At 41.9% G+C, this 18,291-nt stretch overlaps 1 protein-coding gene across 1 annotated transcript in view; it reads left to right on the top strand.

Moving 5' to 3' along the window:
* Positions 1-7,764, top strand: part of LOC121487812 (uricase) — a 32,668-nt gene extending 24,904 nt beyond the window's left edge. The window contains exons 6-8 of the mRNA XM_041749831.1: positions 1,817-1,940; positions 3,960-4,043; positions 5,979-7,764. Of these exons, the coding sequence (XP_041605765.1) occupies positions 1,817-1,940; positions 3,960-4,043; positions 5,979-6,053 (283 nt within the window). The 3' untranslated portion in view covers positions 6,054-7,764. The remainder of the gene's footprint in view (positions 1-1,816; positions 1,941-3,959; positions 4,044-5,978) is intronic.
* Positions 7,765-18,291: the final 10,527 nt, after the last annotated feature.

An 18,291-nucleotide genomic window follows, 5' to 3' on the forward strand; every position in this document is an offset into this window, starting at 1 on the left:
GAAAGAGAAAATTAGAGGCTACCTAATTTAACCTCCCTACTGTTCAGAGACCCTTCTGACAATGCTCTTGACTTGAATTAGTAAATCTGTACAGAAATCTTAGATGCTATTAGCTGAAATGACCTTGGATGGACCACCTAATTCCCCTGACCCTCTGTTTTTTATTTTTTTTTATTTTGCTTTTTTTGACCCTCTGTTTTTTAATTAATTATATCAGCAGCTCTCAAATATTATTCTGTATCAGAATCACCTGGAGGACTTGTTAGAATGCAGATTACAGGGCCCACCTCCAGGGGTTCTGATTCTGTAGGTCTGGGGTGGGGTCTGAGAACTTGCATTTCCAATAAACTCCCAGCTGCTGCTGATGGTGTTGGGCCAGGAGCCACACATTAAGAACCACTGTATCAAGCGAGAATAATGATATTTGGCTTTACTACCTCATAGTAGATGCAGAGAAAGCTACATGAGGATGCCCAACTCACCCCAGTTTGCCAAAGACTTTTCTGATTTTGACCCTGGAAAGTCCCATGTCCCAGGAAACCCCTTGGTCATAGGCAAACTGGGAGAGTTGATCACTGTAGGCTAAACTCAAAATGAGACAATATTCACAGAAGCAGTTTATAAATGATAAATGCCTTAGCAATGTAAAGGTATGATTATTATTATGATATCCTTGACAAGCAGTACTTAGGCCTCTGGACTCTGAGTTTGTTTTTGGGCCAGGCATCTCATTCCTCTGCTTACATTCCAATTGTTAGAAATGCTACTGGGACGCCTGGGTGGCTCAGTGGTTGAGCATCTGCTTTCAGCTCAGGGCATAATCCTGGGGTCCCGGGATCCAGACCCACATTGGTCTCTCCGCAGGGAGCCTGCTTCTCCCTCTGTCTATGTCTCTGCCTCCCTCTCTGTGTGTCTCTCATAAATAAGTAAGTAAGTAAGTAAATAAATAAATAAATAAAATCAATCTAAAAAAAGAAAGAAAGAAAGAAAGAAAGAAAGAAAGAAAGAAAGAAAGAAAGAAAGAAAGAAATGCTGCTTTCTGATGAGCTGGAGTATGCCCCCTTGGTAGCTTCCTCCCACTGACATAGTTTTGCTCTACTCCTTTTATTTTGTGATGGGTTTGAAAATGCTTATAGAGAACTTCACCTCGACGTTCTTTTTCCTTATTTATTTCAATTGTTCCCCAGTGGCAGCACACTGATGTATTGGAAAGAACCCAAAATTGAGCACGACAGAATCAGGGTCTTAGCTGGCTCTCCCACTAAGGAGAGGGAATGACTTAGTGTGGATCATTTAACTTTTAAGATTGCTCATGTCTAAACTGAGAATAATAATAGTACTTGGCCCAGGCATATTGAGATAATTTAATGATGTAATCACATAAAATCCTGAGCACAGAGCCTAGCACAGAATGAAATCCCTAAAAACATAATAATTCAAAGAACTGGCCAAACTGAGCAGTAAGAGCACTAGCAGACTTGGAAGTCCCCTTCATGGGTTCTTCAAAAGGGAGGAAGATTTCCTCTGGAATGCCCAGGGGGCACTAGTTCTAGATGATGAAGATAGCCTGGTGATACTCAATACCTTTGTTGAATGGGGTGTGTGTGTGTGTGTGTATGTGTGTGTGTATGTGTGTGTGTGTGTGTGTGTGTGTAGGGAGGTGTTTTCAGGGGGAGGCATTACAAGATATTAATCTCTTCTAAAATCAGCAATAAAATTGTTTTCTAGGAGGATAGAAGGCCACCACTTCTCAACATAATAGCGTACTCCTAAAAGACCACCCTATGAGTCCTCAGGTCTCTTTCCTGTGTTTTAGGGATACTGTTCGGGACATTGTCCTGGAGAAATTTGCTGGACCCTATGACAAGGGCGAGTACTCACCCTCTGTCCAGAAGACCCTCTATGACATCCAGGTGCACTCTTTGAGTCGGGTTCCTGAGGTATGTTTTGTCATTTGCCATTCTGAAGACTGAGAGAACTTGTTGTGTCTCCTGTCAGCTCTGACAGAGAGTTGAGAGTTAAAATAAGACAGTGGAAGACACATGAAAAATGACATCTGTTGTTGTTCAAAAGCTTGTTATAGCAAGTGAGAAGAGAGCAAAAAATGGAAAAATCTGTCCAACCTGAAAACAGAGGCCACTGCTATAATTCTCTAGGTTTGTTGAAAATTCTGTGGGTCTTTTCAACCTGCCACAATTTAAGCTTCATATGAGGACACTCAAATGCCCTGAAGGAGGAATAATTAGGCCAAGGGCCTATCGTTCAGGGTAGCCAGGAAATGAAGGCTAGATGCAGGGAGATTCCATCCATCCACCCATCTGATATTATTGAATGGTTATAACTCTGTCAGCACATGAAGAATACAAAGATAAATTAGACAAGGTGCCTGCCCTCAAAGAGTTCATCACTGAAAAACATCACAAAGAGTTTTTCTTTTACTCATCACTGAGTAAAAGAAAAAAAAGTAAAATAATGATGCAGTAGAGCATAGAGCATTCTGGAAATCCAGAGAAAGGTGTCCAACTCAGGAAGGGGACGTAGGGCCAGCCAGGCTTTATGGAGGGAGAGGTGTTTGAGTTGAGTCTTAAAGGACAGGTAGGGTTCACACTCGAGGGTAAGGGAGCATGGTAGGTATAGAGGCAAGGAGGCATCATGGGACAGCCATTTGCTGTTGAGGGTCTATCATATGTGAAGCTCCATGAGTGAAAGTCTCTCCATGTGCCTAGGGATGAGGCAGGAACCAAATCAGGAGGATCCTTGTGGGCTTATTTATGGTCCCTACTTTATCTTGAAAGCTCTTAGGAGCCACGGAGGGGTTTAACCAATGTGTAACACTACTGGATTTACACTCCAGAAAGATTACTCTAAAAAAGAAAGATGATACATTGAAAGGACAACAGACCACATACAAGGAGACCTGTTGGAGGCTGTTGGGAAGCATAAATCTGGCAAGAAAGGCCTGAACTTAGTTCTGTGATGAGATGGAGAGAAACCTGGGCAAGAGAGATGCCTGCCATGGTCTAGCACTTTCCAGGCCTTTCTCTGGCTACACTTCTCTCTACTGGATGAAGAGTCAGTGGAGCCAACGCAACAGACCTGTCGGGTACCCACACATCCCTTTCTAGATCATTCTCTGGATACCTGCACCCCAGAATTAACTGCCCAAATAACCCTGAGACTATTTTCAGAAACTGCAAACCTTTTCCTCAGATGGGTCCTCTGGAGGCACATTATGCCATCAGTATGTTTACCCTTAGGCTTGACAGGAGGAGAAGGGGCAGATGTTTGCAGGAGGTATGGATGAGACTTGACATGGAAGCAAGGGTGTGCACTCCATGAGTCCAAGAGAGAAGGTGGGAAGGACCAGGGGCTGGGGTCTGGCTCTTCCCACACTACCACATCCTGGCATGGCATTGCAAGCAATCAGAGAATTCTAAATTACATTCTGGCCTTCCAGGTTGTTACGAAGGTATATTTGTCAAGTTGGAGGATAGAACATATTTCACTTTAAAGTTTCTTGCTTCTTTCATAACTTTATTTTTTATTTTTTTTAATTCATAACTTTAAATAGCTCCAATTATATTCTTACTCCAGGGCCTGCAAATGTTTGAGATAGGCCTAGAGAGGAGGAAATAGGCTGAGGAAGAATTTAGGAGGTTAACCAGCCAGCACCAAGAGGCCAGTGGGATCTCGAAGGTCTCACAGCTTTCTGACCCAAGGAATTCTTACTTTTCTGAGAATAGATTTTGTACTTGGAGGGGGAAAGTGTGGGCCCACCATCTAGTAACAGGACTAGCAGGAGTCAACAATGTCGAGCCGTAGAGGAACATCGGAGGGTGTCTCAGGAATAGGTAGAACTTGAGTAATGGGCCATTGGGCAGGTGGGTTGAAGAGGAGAAGTGACAGAGAGAGAGAGATTCACAGTTGCTCAAAGTGATCCATATTCCTTTGGATTCCAGATGGAAGACATGGAAATCAGCCTGCCGAACATTCACTACTTTAACATAGACATGTCCAAAATGGGACTGATCAACAAAGAAGAGGTAAGAGGACTTTAAAAATATTTAAAGTACATCTACACTCCTGCCCCCACACTCTTACTTGTCTTTATAAATTTGGGACGATAATATCACCAAGCAAAACTCTTAACAGCTGTTGTTTCAGGAGTATTTATAGTTGCCACTGATTAGAGTCCCCTTAGTCTCTGGGCCTTTCAGTACCTGAGGCTGGAGTACCCTAGAAGTGGATGAGTGATTGTGGAGGAGGGTTGGAGGCTGCAGGGATTGAAAAACAAAGAAAGCACAGAGTGTGCCAGATGAGACAGCTCTGAGATCTGCTTCTCCGAAAAGTGCCACCCAAGGTCACTGCTTCATTATTCTTCCATGATGAGGCGATGAGGAGAAGAAAAAGATTCTATTTTCATTTTCCTTCATCGTCTAACTTTGGATTAAGTCTTCAATTTAAGTAGCAATAAACAGAAAATGTCAACAGAAAAATGGAAGAGTGTTTGTGTTTCCAATTGCAATTATAGAAAGCAAGATGAGGAAGTGTACTTTTTTTGAAAGGAAACCTTGTTTTGGAAAAAACACTTACCTGAACTTGTTTTAAGCCATGACAGAAGGTTAAACCAAATGAGTGTGTCTGACTCAACAGCCTGAAGTAGTGGGGCCTTGGAGATTAGAATTGTCCTTCCCCTCTTGAGCCACTTTGAGAATGGTAGGTTTTCTCTATATGATCCATCCTCTCACAGACTTCTAGAATTTGAAAAACATCATCTCGATAGCTTGTTTTAGTGTGTAGGGGGAGGTAGGGGGGGCCACCTAGGAAAGTGGCAAACTGGGAAACGAAGGTCATGCCTGGATGCCTGGGAATGCTGCTAGAGGACTCTGAGTGGCAGAGGAGAGCAACCTCCATCCCAGGTACTGTTCACTCAACTGAGCAGAGGCAACATTGTTTACTTCAATGGAAGGAAAAGATGGTTGTTACCAGAATACCATTAATTACAATATAAAGCCTTTTAAAATAATTACCTTCAAAAGAGCAGGAGAGGGACCTGAGAGTGATTCTGGCCATGTCCACCAAAGGTAAAACAAAGAGACTCCAAACAAAAGGGTAAGTGCCGTGACTGGGGCTGTGCTTAGCCCCAGAACCTAGCAGAGAAAGGAAGTCTCCTCAAAGCCCCCAAACACCTCTGGCCTACAGTCATCCAAGCTCAAAGATTCGTTGCAAAGATTCGTTGCCCGTTGTGTCTCTAGATCCAAGAAGTCAGATTTGCAGCTTCCTCAGCTCCCACCTGAAGAACGGATGGGGACCCCGACACAGGAAGGCCCGGGTTCCTTTGGGCCAGGGCTCTGCATGATGGCACCTGAGGGGCTGAACAAGTTGTCCCGTGTCTGGGCTTGCACTTTGGGGATGGCTGGAGCTGCTCTCAGGCCCTAACCCAGTGGCCGTGTACAAAGTGAAGGCAACACACAAAAAGCAGAGACTCAGGACACACTGATGAAAGTGGCAAAGTGACAAATGACAGGGTGGGAGACAGAGCAATTCTAAATTCACAGCTGTCTGGAGCCATTTAGTATTGGGCTAACAGCCCCGAGGACCTCAAATGTTCCTGAGGACATGGCAGTATTATAGCATTGGACAATGACTGATGTTCAAAATGAATCATCAAGAAAAAGCCAAATTATGTTCACCACATTCTACTTAAAAAGCAGAGATATATAATGCATTTGAGAAACATTTATATCCCAATGATTAAAATTTTTCAAAAACTCTTTAATTTTCTGGACAATCAACTCATCTCTCAAGTATTGCAAGAAAAATAAGGCGTTGCCATACTTGTAATAGCTTGACTGTAGGTCATACACATTTTCCTCTCTAGCGAGTTGTTGTTTTTGTTGTTGACTTAATATTGATTCACAGAAAAAAGGAGCGGTGTATTGGAATGCCTCTGAAGTTGCCATGTGGTTTTTCTACAGGTCTTGCTACCATTAGACAATCCATATGGCAGGATTACTGGTACGGTCAAGAGGAAGCTGGCTTCGAAGCTGTGACATTGTAGCCACCAGCACTGGAAGTCTACTCTCAACTGAGGAATTCCCTCAGCCTCCTGTGATGCTAGAAATCATAGCATGTAACCATGCAAAATTTCAAACTAGTGTGTTGATTTATGGTGTTATTTTTTTCTCCTGTCTGAAAGAATTCTACTAGTAGCTCAGCAAGGTGTTTTGTGATTAGTAATTTTAACATGCTTTGTGGATACAGTTTATTTCACAAATGCTAAGCAGTATTAGAATAGTCATAAATCAATATTTCTTTTTAGTTGTCTTGCACCTTCCTATCTTCGAGAGGTTTTAGAGTCAATTTACTAAGAAAATAATCATGAATTAATGGATGTGTCGTATCAATTAATTTGTGCACAAATTTAAGAGCAAGCATTGTTTTCAACCTACTGATGCTCAAACTTTGCTTCTGGGCAATGCAGAAAATGTAATGACAAAATCATATTTTAAAAACTATCACCAGGGGTGCTTGGGTGGCTCAGTGGTTGAGCGTCTGCCTTTGGCTCAGGTCCTGATCCCCGGGTCCTAGGACTGACTCCCGCATCAGGCTCCCCGCAGGGAGCCTGCCTCTCCTTCTGCCTATGTCCCAGCCTCTCTCTGTGTGTCTCTCATGAATAAATAAATAAAATCTTAAAAAAAAGAAAGAAAAAAAAAAACAATCACCATTGTGACTTCAATTAACCTGAGTATTAGAATTTCTAAGAATGCTCTAGCATATGTATCACTGGGAGTTTATTTCTACTCTAAAAGCTCTTGTGTAATCTTAATGTGTTGGTTTTAGGACTTTTACAACTCTCAGAGAATATTTAGTAGACACTGAAAAGAAGTACAATTTGTTTTTCTTTGAATAATGCATCACACTTTGGCACAAACAGCCACATTTAATAAATGCTAAGTCAATACAACAATCAAGGAGTATCCACAGAGAAAGAAGACAAGAGAATCTCTCTGTAAAAGTATCAGTGATGGGGTGCCTGGGTGGCTCAGTCGGTTGAACGACTCTTGGTGTCGGCTCAGGTCGTGGTCTTGGGGTCCTGGGATTGAGTCCCACCTCCTCAGGCTCTGTGCTCAGCAGGAAGTCCGCTTCAGTATTCTGTGTCCCTCTGCCCCTCCCCCATTTTGCTAGCTTGAGCGCACAGTGTGCACACACCCTCTCAAATAAATAAATAAATATTTTAAAAATATTTAGTGATGATGATTTCTAGATGGTGGGGTTAGGAGTAATTTTTTCCCCATGTACTGTTCTGGATTTTCCAAATATGAACAGTTATTACCTTTATGATCAGAGAAATAAATATAATTGACTTAATGATGTATATGGATTTGACTGGTGATTATACCACTTGATTAATACTACTATTGTATATAGATATATACTATAAAGCTTCATTAACTATAATTTTAGAGGCCCGTGATGAGAACCTGTCCCACATGAGCATTCTAGATAACCTTCCTCCATTAAAAAAAACTTCATTTAGGGATGCCTGGGTGGCTCAGTGGTTAAGCATCTGCCTTCAGCTCAGGTCATGATCCTGGAGTTCCGGGATCGGGTCCCACATCGGACTCCCTCTGTGGAGCCTGCTTCTCCCTCCACCTATGTCTCTGCCTCTTTCTCATGAATAAATAAATAAAATCTTTTAAAAAACCCACCACTTAGTAATTTTTATGAATCCCCATTTTTTAAATAAATGATTACATATGAGTACTTGGTATTACTTGATAATTCTGCTTCATTCCCCTTTTATAATACTGTAACTTAAGCTAGCATGGTATAGTATTTAATTTCACGAACTCACTTCAACCCTGGATCCACCTCTTACTATCTCTATGACAAGTGACCTCATCTGTAACACAGAGGTGAAAATAGAATCTCAGAGGTTTTTGAAGATTAAATAGATTAATGTCTGTAAAGTGCTGTGATAGTATTTACACCTGACACACAGAAATTTCTATATATGTTTGTTAAATGAAATGTCTTGCCTTCTTTTCATGTGTAATTCGATCCAAGTAGAAAATAATCATTGGACTTGGTGAGTGAGAGATGGGAGGTCTGAGCACAGCAAGCCCTAGAAGATGCTGGAGGCCATGCCCAGGCTAGTCTCAGCTGGGAAAGAACATGAGATAAGAAGGATGAAATAATTTGATAAGGAAAGTTTTGTGCCACACTGAAGACTCATTACAAAATGTGCTTCTACCTCATGTCATTTGCATGGCCAAATAGCTAGTACATTTTATTCCTCTGCTGATTTGATAATCCAGTTTAAAGAGGAATTTAGAGTTAGCATGATTTAAAACAAACAAACAAGGACAAAAAAACTTAGAAAAAAAACTCCTTAATTAGGCCCTTCTTACTAGATCTTATCTTGGCCATGGAAGTTTTAGAACACTCAATTTGCTTCATAGAAGAAATCCGTATTAGAGGGAATCCTTAGAGATTGTGGCCCATTTCATATATATATGGGCATTTTGTTTCTCTTAAAACATTTATTGTAATGGATTGCAAATGAGCAAGTGGATGTTATATCCCAGGTGTGTGTGGCAGGAAAGCCTGTAGTCTGTGAAGTTTTCAAGGACCAGATTCCTATATTGTGAAAGATGTTTTCTGGTGGTTAAAATTGTAAACTATGTGCTGAAAACCAGGCTCTGGGTTTCACCTGGTTTTGTCGGTGCTGGCAGAGGAGCAGACCAGCCTGAGTTGTAAACACCTGCGAGGTAATTCGTATCAAAACACTTGGTAATTTTGTTATAGGAGGCGACAGGGACTTGGTTCCAATTTTTCTGGAAAGCTGACTTGCTCTCCAGCACTCCCCCTGCCTTCTCCCCATCCTTACCCCAACCTATCTCAACAACTTTCATGGGGGAGTCATGCCTGTGACTCCAGCCCATTTGCTGCCAGAGAGCCAGTTTGCACGGCACTCAGTGGAGCAGCTGTCATTTGGGGCTTGTGGTTTTGGCAGCCAAAATTCCAAGACTTGGTCGAAATCCTTTAAATTTCATCACATAACTTTTCATTGAAACAGTCTCCGAAAATGTGTTCATTCCATTTCCTTTGTAGAGTCAGACTTAAGTTCATAGCCCTCTTCACTTTCAGTAACCTGCTTCTTCTCCCTTTGTTCTCAATATGATAGAAATCACTCTTTGGAAACAGTGTTTTTCTTGTTTGTTATTGAAACAGAATTTACCTTTTTCAACCACATGCAAGATTTAACTACAGAAGTCTGAACTTCTGTCTAACCTTCTAGCCTTTGGTCCAGAAAGAGCTTTTTTTTTTTTTTCCTTCAGACTTGGGACTGACTGGACTTTGCCATCTGTAGTCTCCTTTGCCAAACTTTTGTAACTTCTGCCTCTTTTCCTGCATTTTGGAGGAAACTGAAGCTTCTTTCTAAATACATGGGTTTCGAGCCTTCTAACTCACTGGGTTCTTTCTACCTCCAAATATTGGAAACTTACTCTTTTTGTACTTTTCATAGTCTTTGTTCTCATTTATCTCAGAGCATAGCTGCCTTTCATTCTTCTATGTGCCTGGACTCTTTCTCAGGAATCCTTAAAGTTTTTGGATTCTATGCATGGCCTATAGAGAAAGATTGGGTACGGACCTTCCTCCTAGCAGAATGCTCATTCACGCCTCTATGGGTGCTTCAACATCCATCAAGGATTTAGTAAAGGGTGAAAGGATTCCATTGGAAATTTACCACATAAGGAAAATATTCAACTAAACCTGGAAGAAAAGCATGCGGATTCCTTCATATGAGGAAGGAAAATAAATGTGTTCAGAAGAAAAGAGAAGGACCCCAGCTATATTAGTTTCTTGAGGCTGCCATAACAAGTTAACACAAATTTGATTGTGTCTAACAACAGAAATGTATTCCTTCATTGTTTTGGAGGCCAGAAGTCCAAAATCAAGGTAGGATTGTGCCAGCTTTAAAGGCTTTAGAGGAGATTCTGTCCTTGGTCTTACAGCTTCTGGCACTTTCTGGGGTTTCTTGGCTTGTGGCTGCACCACTCCATCCCTCATGGCCACATTGCCTCTTCTGTCTGTTGTTCCATGTGACTCTCATAAGGACACTTGTCATTGGATCAACTAACCCAAGGTGATGTCTTCATCTCAAAATCCTTAACTGTCTACAAAGACCTTTGTCCTGTGTAAGATCACATTTACAGGTTCCATAACTTAAGGCACAGACATAGGATCTGGAGATGCCACCACTCAACCCACTCCAGCAAGTCAGAGGACAGTGAGGTTCTTGAGAGCAGCTCTTCTAGTTCATGTTGGATCTTTAGCAACACATAGACTACTGTTTCCCTCCTACCTGGGGGATAGTCCCATCCCCCTTTCAGTTCGATCAGCTGTCACATAGATGTCTATAAAAGGGTCAAGGGCATGCACTTTGGATCCAGGTTGTGTTAAGTTTTAGACTGGGCTTCTCCAATTTCTAGTTGTGTGACCTTGGGCAAGTAACCCTAAATTTTAGTTCTGTAATTTTGAAACAAGTATAATAATAATAACTACCTCACAGAGTAACTGAGGATTAACTAGGTAGTGCATATACAAGTTAAAATATTTTTGTTCCAAGTAACTGAATACCTAAGAGTGTCTACAGCTGGAAAGACATCTCGTTTACTTAAGAAGTTCAGAGATAGGCTGTCTCGGGATTGATCTGGCTACTGGGGGATAGCTTCATAGTCTCAGGCTTTTTCCATCCTTTGCTCTACCATCCTCACTGTGTGTTAATGTTTCCCTTGGGGGCACAAAATGGGTGGCAAATCTCCTGTTACAGATTATGTGCATTACCCAAACCTCCCTTGGGACCAAAGCACTCAGATGCCAGAAGTGTTGGCCTCTGCTGCTTTATCATTGGGTCCCTCTGTAGGAATGGCCCTTGGCTAAAGGAAGCCATCCCCCACTCCCCGCCAAGTTTATACCCACCCCCCTGGGAGCAGCTCACATCCAGGGCTGGTCAATGTAGGAGACACAAAGTCCTGACCTTCTCACCTCATTTGGGATCACTCTGCAGGAACATTCTAACTCCAGAGCTCTGAATTGGCTGAGGCCTCTACTGCAACTGTGTCATAATCCAATTTCTCCCTCTGCCCAGTCCTGGTTTCCTCACTGTTGACAGGCATTGTTCCAGAGAGCAATCCTTAATAAACCTGCATGAAAATCTCAGGGTCTTGCTGGACGTTTCTTAGGGAAGCCAACTTGTGGATCTAGGAGTGGTTCTAGGAAGGAGGCTCTAAAATGGGATTGTTGGAGCTGAACCACCGACTGTCCAGTTGGCGATGAGCCCCTGGAATGTTTTAATTATGTGATCGTTAAAACTATCACCTGAGGTGAATTGGGATGGGGTCCTGGAGGAAGGGGATACTCTTGCAGTGGCAATATTTTGGGTGCTTGAGAGATTTGGGGGTAATAATTATAAGGGTGATGGAATTTATATGGGTGTTGCTGGGAATCATTAGCACATTAGAAAAAGAATGAAAAGATGAGGATGATTAATAACCAATATAATGCAAAGCATGAAAGCAAGAGGCCCTCCCTGGAGCATATAAAGAAACTCTATACCCAGATGATAGAAAAAAAAAATTAGGATCAGGCCTAGGACTTAATTATGAGAATAGCAGAGCTCCAAGGAAGATTGAATTCTCAGATCTGAGAGGTCCACACGCAAGGTCAGGCTCTTGACTGATGCACCTGATATCTTGAATCCTCAGATTTCCCTGAATTCTCTGGGCCTGCAGTTGTAGACTACTCTTCCCTGGGAAGAGCTAGCACTGCCACTCTTGCTTGAAGACAGTGCAAAGCCTTCTGTTTGGCCCTCTGGAGTCTATTTTTTTTTTTCACCTCCCCTTCAGGCTACCAGACCAATAAATAGGGTCAAGTTACCTCATTTGCCAGCCAGAGACATGCTTGAACTGCTAAGGGAGGAAGGGGCCTACAGGCCAAAAGAGTGGCAAAGATTCAGTCAGTATGTATAAGAGCTGGAGGATTATGCATGGGACTAGATCCTGAGGATTTTGGACTAAACTCTTCAGATTTTTAAATCAAGAAGGAAGAGCTGAAGCACTTTCCATCCACATAGAATGGCCCACTATATACACTTATGGTCTTGGCCGAGGACTACATTAATCTCCTACTTTTTGTGTGTGGGACCTAGACCATCTAGACACTCCACAGACCATCACATTTGTTCATCTACCAGTGATGTCGTGTTAAGGGAATCATAAAAGCAAGAAGTGGTGCTTGTACTTTAGAGAATGGTAGAGAAATCTATCAGGAGCCTCCCATGTTAGTGAAGTTTTTACGAGTCCAGTGGTCTAGGGCAGGAGTAGGAAAAATCTATCCTACCACCTGTTTTGGTAAATCAATTTTATCGGAACACAGCCATGCCCATTTGCTTATATATTGTTTATATATTGAGTTGTTGCAGTCAAGACTATTTGGCCCACAAAGCCTAAAATATCTACTTGCAGGCCTATATAGGAAAAATTTGGTGACCTCTGGTCTAGGGCGCTCCAAGATATCCCTTCCAAAGGACAAATTACTGCATCTCAAACTTTCTACCACTAAGAAGAAAGCACAATGCCTGATAGTCTTTCCAAGTTTTGGAGGCATCATATTTCACTGGAACATCTGAATGGGAATACTGAACCAACCCATTTCCTGGGTGACAAGAAAGCTTTTCAGCTTTGTGTGGGGCCTAGAGCATTAAGAGGCTCTGCAGCAGGTCCCAGCTGAGTGCAAACATTCCTGCTGCTTCAGCCATATGAATTAGGAGACACTATACTTTTAGAAGTGTACCTGATTGAGGAATATGTTGTATGTAATTTTCCCAATAGGAAAATGACAACAATGACTCCTAGGGTTCTGGAGCATGCCATCTATAGCAGATAATTATTCACTATTTGAAAAATAGCTTCTGGTGTGTTATTGAGTCTTGGTAAAGACAAATGTCTGATTATGGGACATGGAGGGACTTTGTGGCCAGAGCTGTTCATCATGAGCTGGTTTCTACCAAACCCACCAAATATTAGGGTCTAGTGAGCTCAGCAACAATCCACTGTAAGATGGAAATGATAGATCTGGAATCAGGACCAAGTAGGGCTAGAGGACACAAGAAAGGTTTGTGGGTTCTGACCTACATGTCATCCACTAGTGTGTCCCCAGCACCTTTTACATTTATGGTCATTGAAGGAGGGTGGCTCTTATGACAGCATTGAAGGAAAATCCTTTCAATGAGTAAAGTTTTAGGTAAGGCATCAAAGTGTCATCTAAGAAAGAAAAGTATGGAAAGGAAAGTGGCCCTAGGTAAGAATATATATAAATTCATGGGCAAATAGCTTGGTTGGTTGGTCAGGCTCCTGGAAAGAAAAAGAGTGGCAGGTTGGGAAGAAGGAAGGGATCTGTGAATGAATGTATATGTATTAGCCATACTTTTTATTCTCTGTATTTTATGATGTTTTAACATCTTAGTGGGTCTTATAGACCCAGCAAGATTGCCCCTCCCAGGAGTAGCTAATTCCCAAAGAGAGGAAAGTTACATAGGAGCATTCCTCTTCATGTCTGATCCAACCACCTCCTTTATCTAACTCATGCACTAAGCCAATATTCCTTCTGTCCTAAGTCAACCCAGGGCCAGAAACCAGATAGCTAGGGAAGAGACAGCTCCTATGCCCCAAAGCCTGACAGAACTATTCAAACCAGCCAATCCTAAGCTCTTCCCTGGTTTGCCTTTCTCAGGGAAACCTCAATAAAGGTTCTGTTCTAGGCTTCCCCCTCACTCCTGCTCTTGCTTTCTGACCAAAACCAGAAGCTTCCCTAGTGGCATGTACACTTTTCTCAGGAAACGTAAGCAACAAATTCTTCCTTCAGTGGCATTGGCTTCTCCATTTTATCACTCAGTCATCTTTAAAAATTGAGAATTGGACACAAGTCACTGTGGGAGTGGATATTAAATGTGAGGATCTTTGTATTCCATAACGTCAATCAAAGAGCACCAATCATGGAAGAGGCACTGACCAATGAAGTAGACAGAATGACTTGGCCACTCGATGTCAGCCTTTGTCTCTGGCAATCTCAGTGCTGGTATAATGAGCCCATGAATAGAGTAGCCATGACAGCAGAGAATGGGGCCATCCATACATGGGCCCCGAAGCATGGGACGCTACTTTCCATTACTGATCATAACTATTACTAACAAACATCCAACTTTCCAGCAGTAGAGACCAAAATCAAATGAGAACATGATATGGCACTGATCCTTGAGAACACTAAGCATCTACTTGGCAGTGAGTCGAGTACATTGGACCCCTTTCACTCTGGAAGAGGCAGTGACTTATCTTAACTAGAATTGATATATATTTTGAATGTGGCTTTGCTTTTCCTGCCCATAGGGACTCACTTGGCAGCACTCGCCAAGGGCTTACACAATCCTGCACAAAATTATTCAGATCAAGGGACCATGAGACCTACTTTAAAATAAAGGAGAAATGACAGTCTGTAAATGTATATGATCCACCCATCCTACCACATACCATCTGGAAGCTGCTGACCTGAGAAGAACGATAGAATGGTCTCTTAAAGGTACAACTGAGGTGCCAGCTTGGAGATGATACTATGTGATGATGGAGCACCATCCTCCAGCATGTGGTATACCCCCTAAATACTTTACTCTTATATGGTGCTATGTCCCAGAAGATAGAACACATGGATCTGTTAATAAAACGGTAAAAATAAGAATGGCCTCTCTCACCATCATTCCCAGTGACCCAGTTGGGAAATTTGTGCTTTCTCATCCCCTCAACTTCAGGCTCTCATTGCATAGAGGCCCTATTCTTAGGGGAGGATACTTTCACCAGGGGACACAGTGAGAGCAATTTAAACTTAGGGCTGGCTATAGGGTTGTGCAACATGCAAACTTGACAATTTTCAAGAAAAACAGCTGTTCCCTTCCCACTGAACAGCCAAGAGAGAATCAATCAGACTGAAATCTTAGAACGTTTGTGAAGGAGAAAAGGAACTGTAGGACAGGACAGTGTTATTTTAACTGAATGGTAGAGAGAGCAGTGACACATATAACAAATTATTTGATTCTTAGAAAAATCATAGAAATTTAATGCTGAACTAAACTTCTAGTTGGACTTGTTTATTTTACATAGGAGGCAATTGAACCAACAGAAGTTAAGAGACTTGTACAGGGTCTTACAGGTAAGTCAGTAGCGGATCTGGGATCACAGCCCAGGTCTGCTGACCCCTAGTCCAGTGTTCCCTTCCTCCTCCAATGTGGATTCACAGCTCGTTTTCCTATTTAACTCTGTGTGGCTCAGGCTAACATTAATTTACTCTGCATTCTGCACGCACACCATTCAGAAGGCTGATGAATAACCTACAGACATTAGGGTAGCTGGGAGAAGTCACCTTAGCATTAAAAATTCATTATGAAATCTGCCCAAATAGATAATTAAACAGTCTGATGTCAACCTAATTGGCCCAAATTAATGAATGCAGATCTACTTATATTTTTAAATTAAAAAAATTTTTTTTTGATGTTTGTTATTGACCCACACATGTCTTCATTAAAATCACAAAGGTATCAGAGGTCTCCCTTGTGTTAGTCTCACAAAACCATTTTGAATGTCATTGAATGTTCATTTTGAATTAGGGATGAGATGTATTTAGAATGCACCAAATGCCTCAAACTTAGTTCTCCAGGTCTTTGGGGACCAATAAAAACTTATATGCATTTTGCTCGGCACATTTCCCTTAACTCAGCATAACAATTTTTCACGGAGCTTAAATAATGCAAGTTTTTTTTCTTTCATGTGCTCTTATAAAGTATCTAGAACCACCCAAAATCTAAGGACTTAAGAAAGTAATTGTTTTATCTTATAGCAATATTAGAATGTATCAGATGAACAGCATTTGGGTTGAGCATGTTGGTTAATTCTGTGGCTGGTCTGGGCTTGAAAAATGGGGTGAGAGCATTGTCATAAAATCATATTTTAATGAACTTTTCCTGTTATACTAACGACTGTGCTATGTATTCTCATTCAATTCCCCATCAATCTTGAGACTGGTGTTATGGACGGCTTACTATCTTCCCCACAATATCCACCCTCCTGTCTTTGTTTAGCTGAATACACAGCTGAGAAACAGACTCTACAGCTCCCAATCTACCTTGCGGCTAGGTATGGCCAAATGACTAAGTTTTTGGTCAAGAAATACAAGTAGAAGTGCTGTATGCAACTTCTGACAACAGGTCCCCTTCTTTCCTTCGTGGCTGGAATACAGTTGTGATAAAAGACACTTAAGCAGCCACCTTGGACCACACAGGAAGCTGTGTGTTGAAGACGCTGGAGGAACACCCTAGAACGCTGGGACCTGACAATTGTGGAGTGGCTATCCTGACCCTGATCCGCTTACCTTTGGACCTCATTGATACCGTGGGGAAATCCTACTTGCCTAAGTCATTATTACTTAGGTTTTCAACTGAAACTAATATTAAGTAATATACTTGAGCTGTTCTGTCCTAATTGAGATGTGCTATAAGAGTCAAATACACGGTGGCTTTTGAAGATGTATCTTTAAAAGATGGTAAATCATATCAATAGTGTTGATATTATGTATGGAAGTGGTAATATTTTGGGTATATCAGATTACATAGATTATTTAATTTTCCTGTTTTACTTTTAAAAATGTGACTATGAGAAAAATTTTAAATGACCCATTGGCTCACATTCTATATTTATTGGACAGTGCCAGGCTTGTGCTGCTCTGGCCTGCCTCTGTCTCTGCAGTAGAGTATAGGTGAGGCCCCCGAGGCCGAGAGGAGCCATAGAGCTACCCAAATTCCCATGTCATGTAAATGGTGGAGCTGGACTCAAGCTCAGATCTATGTGAAGCAGCCCGAGTGCTCCCACCCACTACAATAGTGTATCTCAACCCAGTGGTGTCATTGGGTTCTGGCACAGGACAGAACACTGTCCCAAACACTAAGTCTAATTTATTTGTATGTATGAACGTATTTATATTCTAATACCGTTGTAGTTTAACATACAGGGCCAAACACTAATTCTTAAAGGCAGGAACTGCTGGCTGCTTGAAGAGTTTTACTGAGTGTCCCTCAAAATATGTTTATAATCTGATGAGTTTTATAGTTTTATTTTTCAAATTTTATATTTCCCAGCATGTAAAAATAGAGCGTAGGCCATCGCAAAAGGAAACGGAACACAATTTACTGAAAGATTCTGTTATCTTTAATTTAAAAAGAAGACATTTAACTTGCAAATGTTGCCATAGATGTCTCTGCCCCACAGATGACGGAGCTGGAGAAACTTGTGGAAGATATTTCCTTGGTTGCTTTACCGGACTCTTCTGGAAGTTTCAGGCCTTGAAGCTCTGTGATCTCAGCTGCTTAGACGATAGCACACTCTACCTTGTTTCCTCATTTTGTTATTTGTAAATCTCGCTTCCCCAGCCCATGACCTGCCCCTCCAGGGAACAAGTAAGGTCAGTATTATTTATACCTTTGCTCACTGACGTCTTTTCCACCTCCACTATGATAAAGGTGGTAGCTCTGCCCAGGCACCTAATCTGTGGAAGTGGGGCACACTTATTTGGAGATTGCCTGGCATGCCCAGCATTCCTGACTTCTCCTTGAAGATAGTGGTAGACAGGAATACTCTGCCTACCTGGGGTAAAAAGACATCAGCCCACCTACCTACTTGTGGGTAGCCAAAGACTTCCCTTGCTTTTACTCATGGGGTCCTCCATTACTCTGTCCCACAGCTAGGCTGGACACAACTCTTTTCTTGAGGTTCTCAAAGATATAACGCAGCAGCGGTCACCAAGTAAACTGAGATGTGATCATTTTAATCTCTTTCCTTCTATGTAGCACTGCCACGACTGGCCAGAAATGGTACCCAGACTACTTAATTGCCTACGGAGCTACAGCATGAAACTAATGAGCTGCTCATTAGTGCACCCATTGCTTTCTCTTTCCTTCCTGTGGCTTCTGTTCCTGGTTTAGAAGCAGAATTATCAAGTTTTCTCCTAAGAAGCATATCTGTCCTACAGCAGTCAGCTCTTCGAACATTTAACTTCATCTTCCAAATCATTACAGAAAACACTTAATGGCTCTGTGCCCAGACCTGACCCCTGCAGATTCCATTTGCAATGACCGTCAAAGGCAGATGGATCACCACCAGTAAGTACTCTTTGCATTTGGCTTCC

The sequence above is a fragment of the Vulpes lagopus genome, chromosome 3 (genome assembly GCF_018345385.1).
Source record: "Vulpes lagopus strain Blue_001 chromosome 3, ASM1834538v1, whole genome shotgun sequence".
Classification (NCBI taxonomy): domain Eukaryota; kingdom Metazoa; phylum Chordata; class Mammalia; order Carnivora; family Canidae; genus Vulpes; species Vulpes lagopus.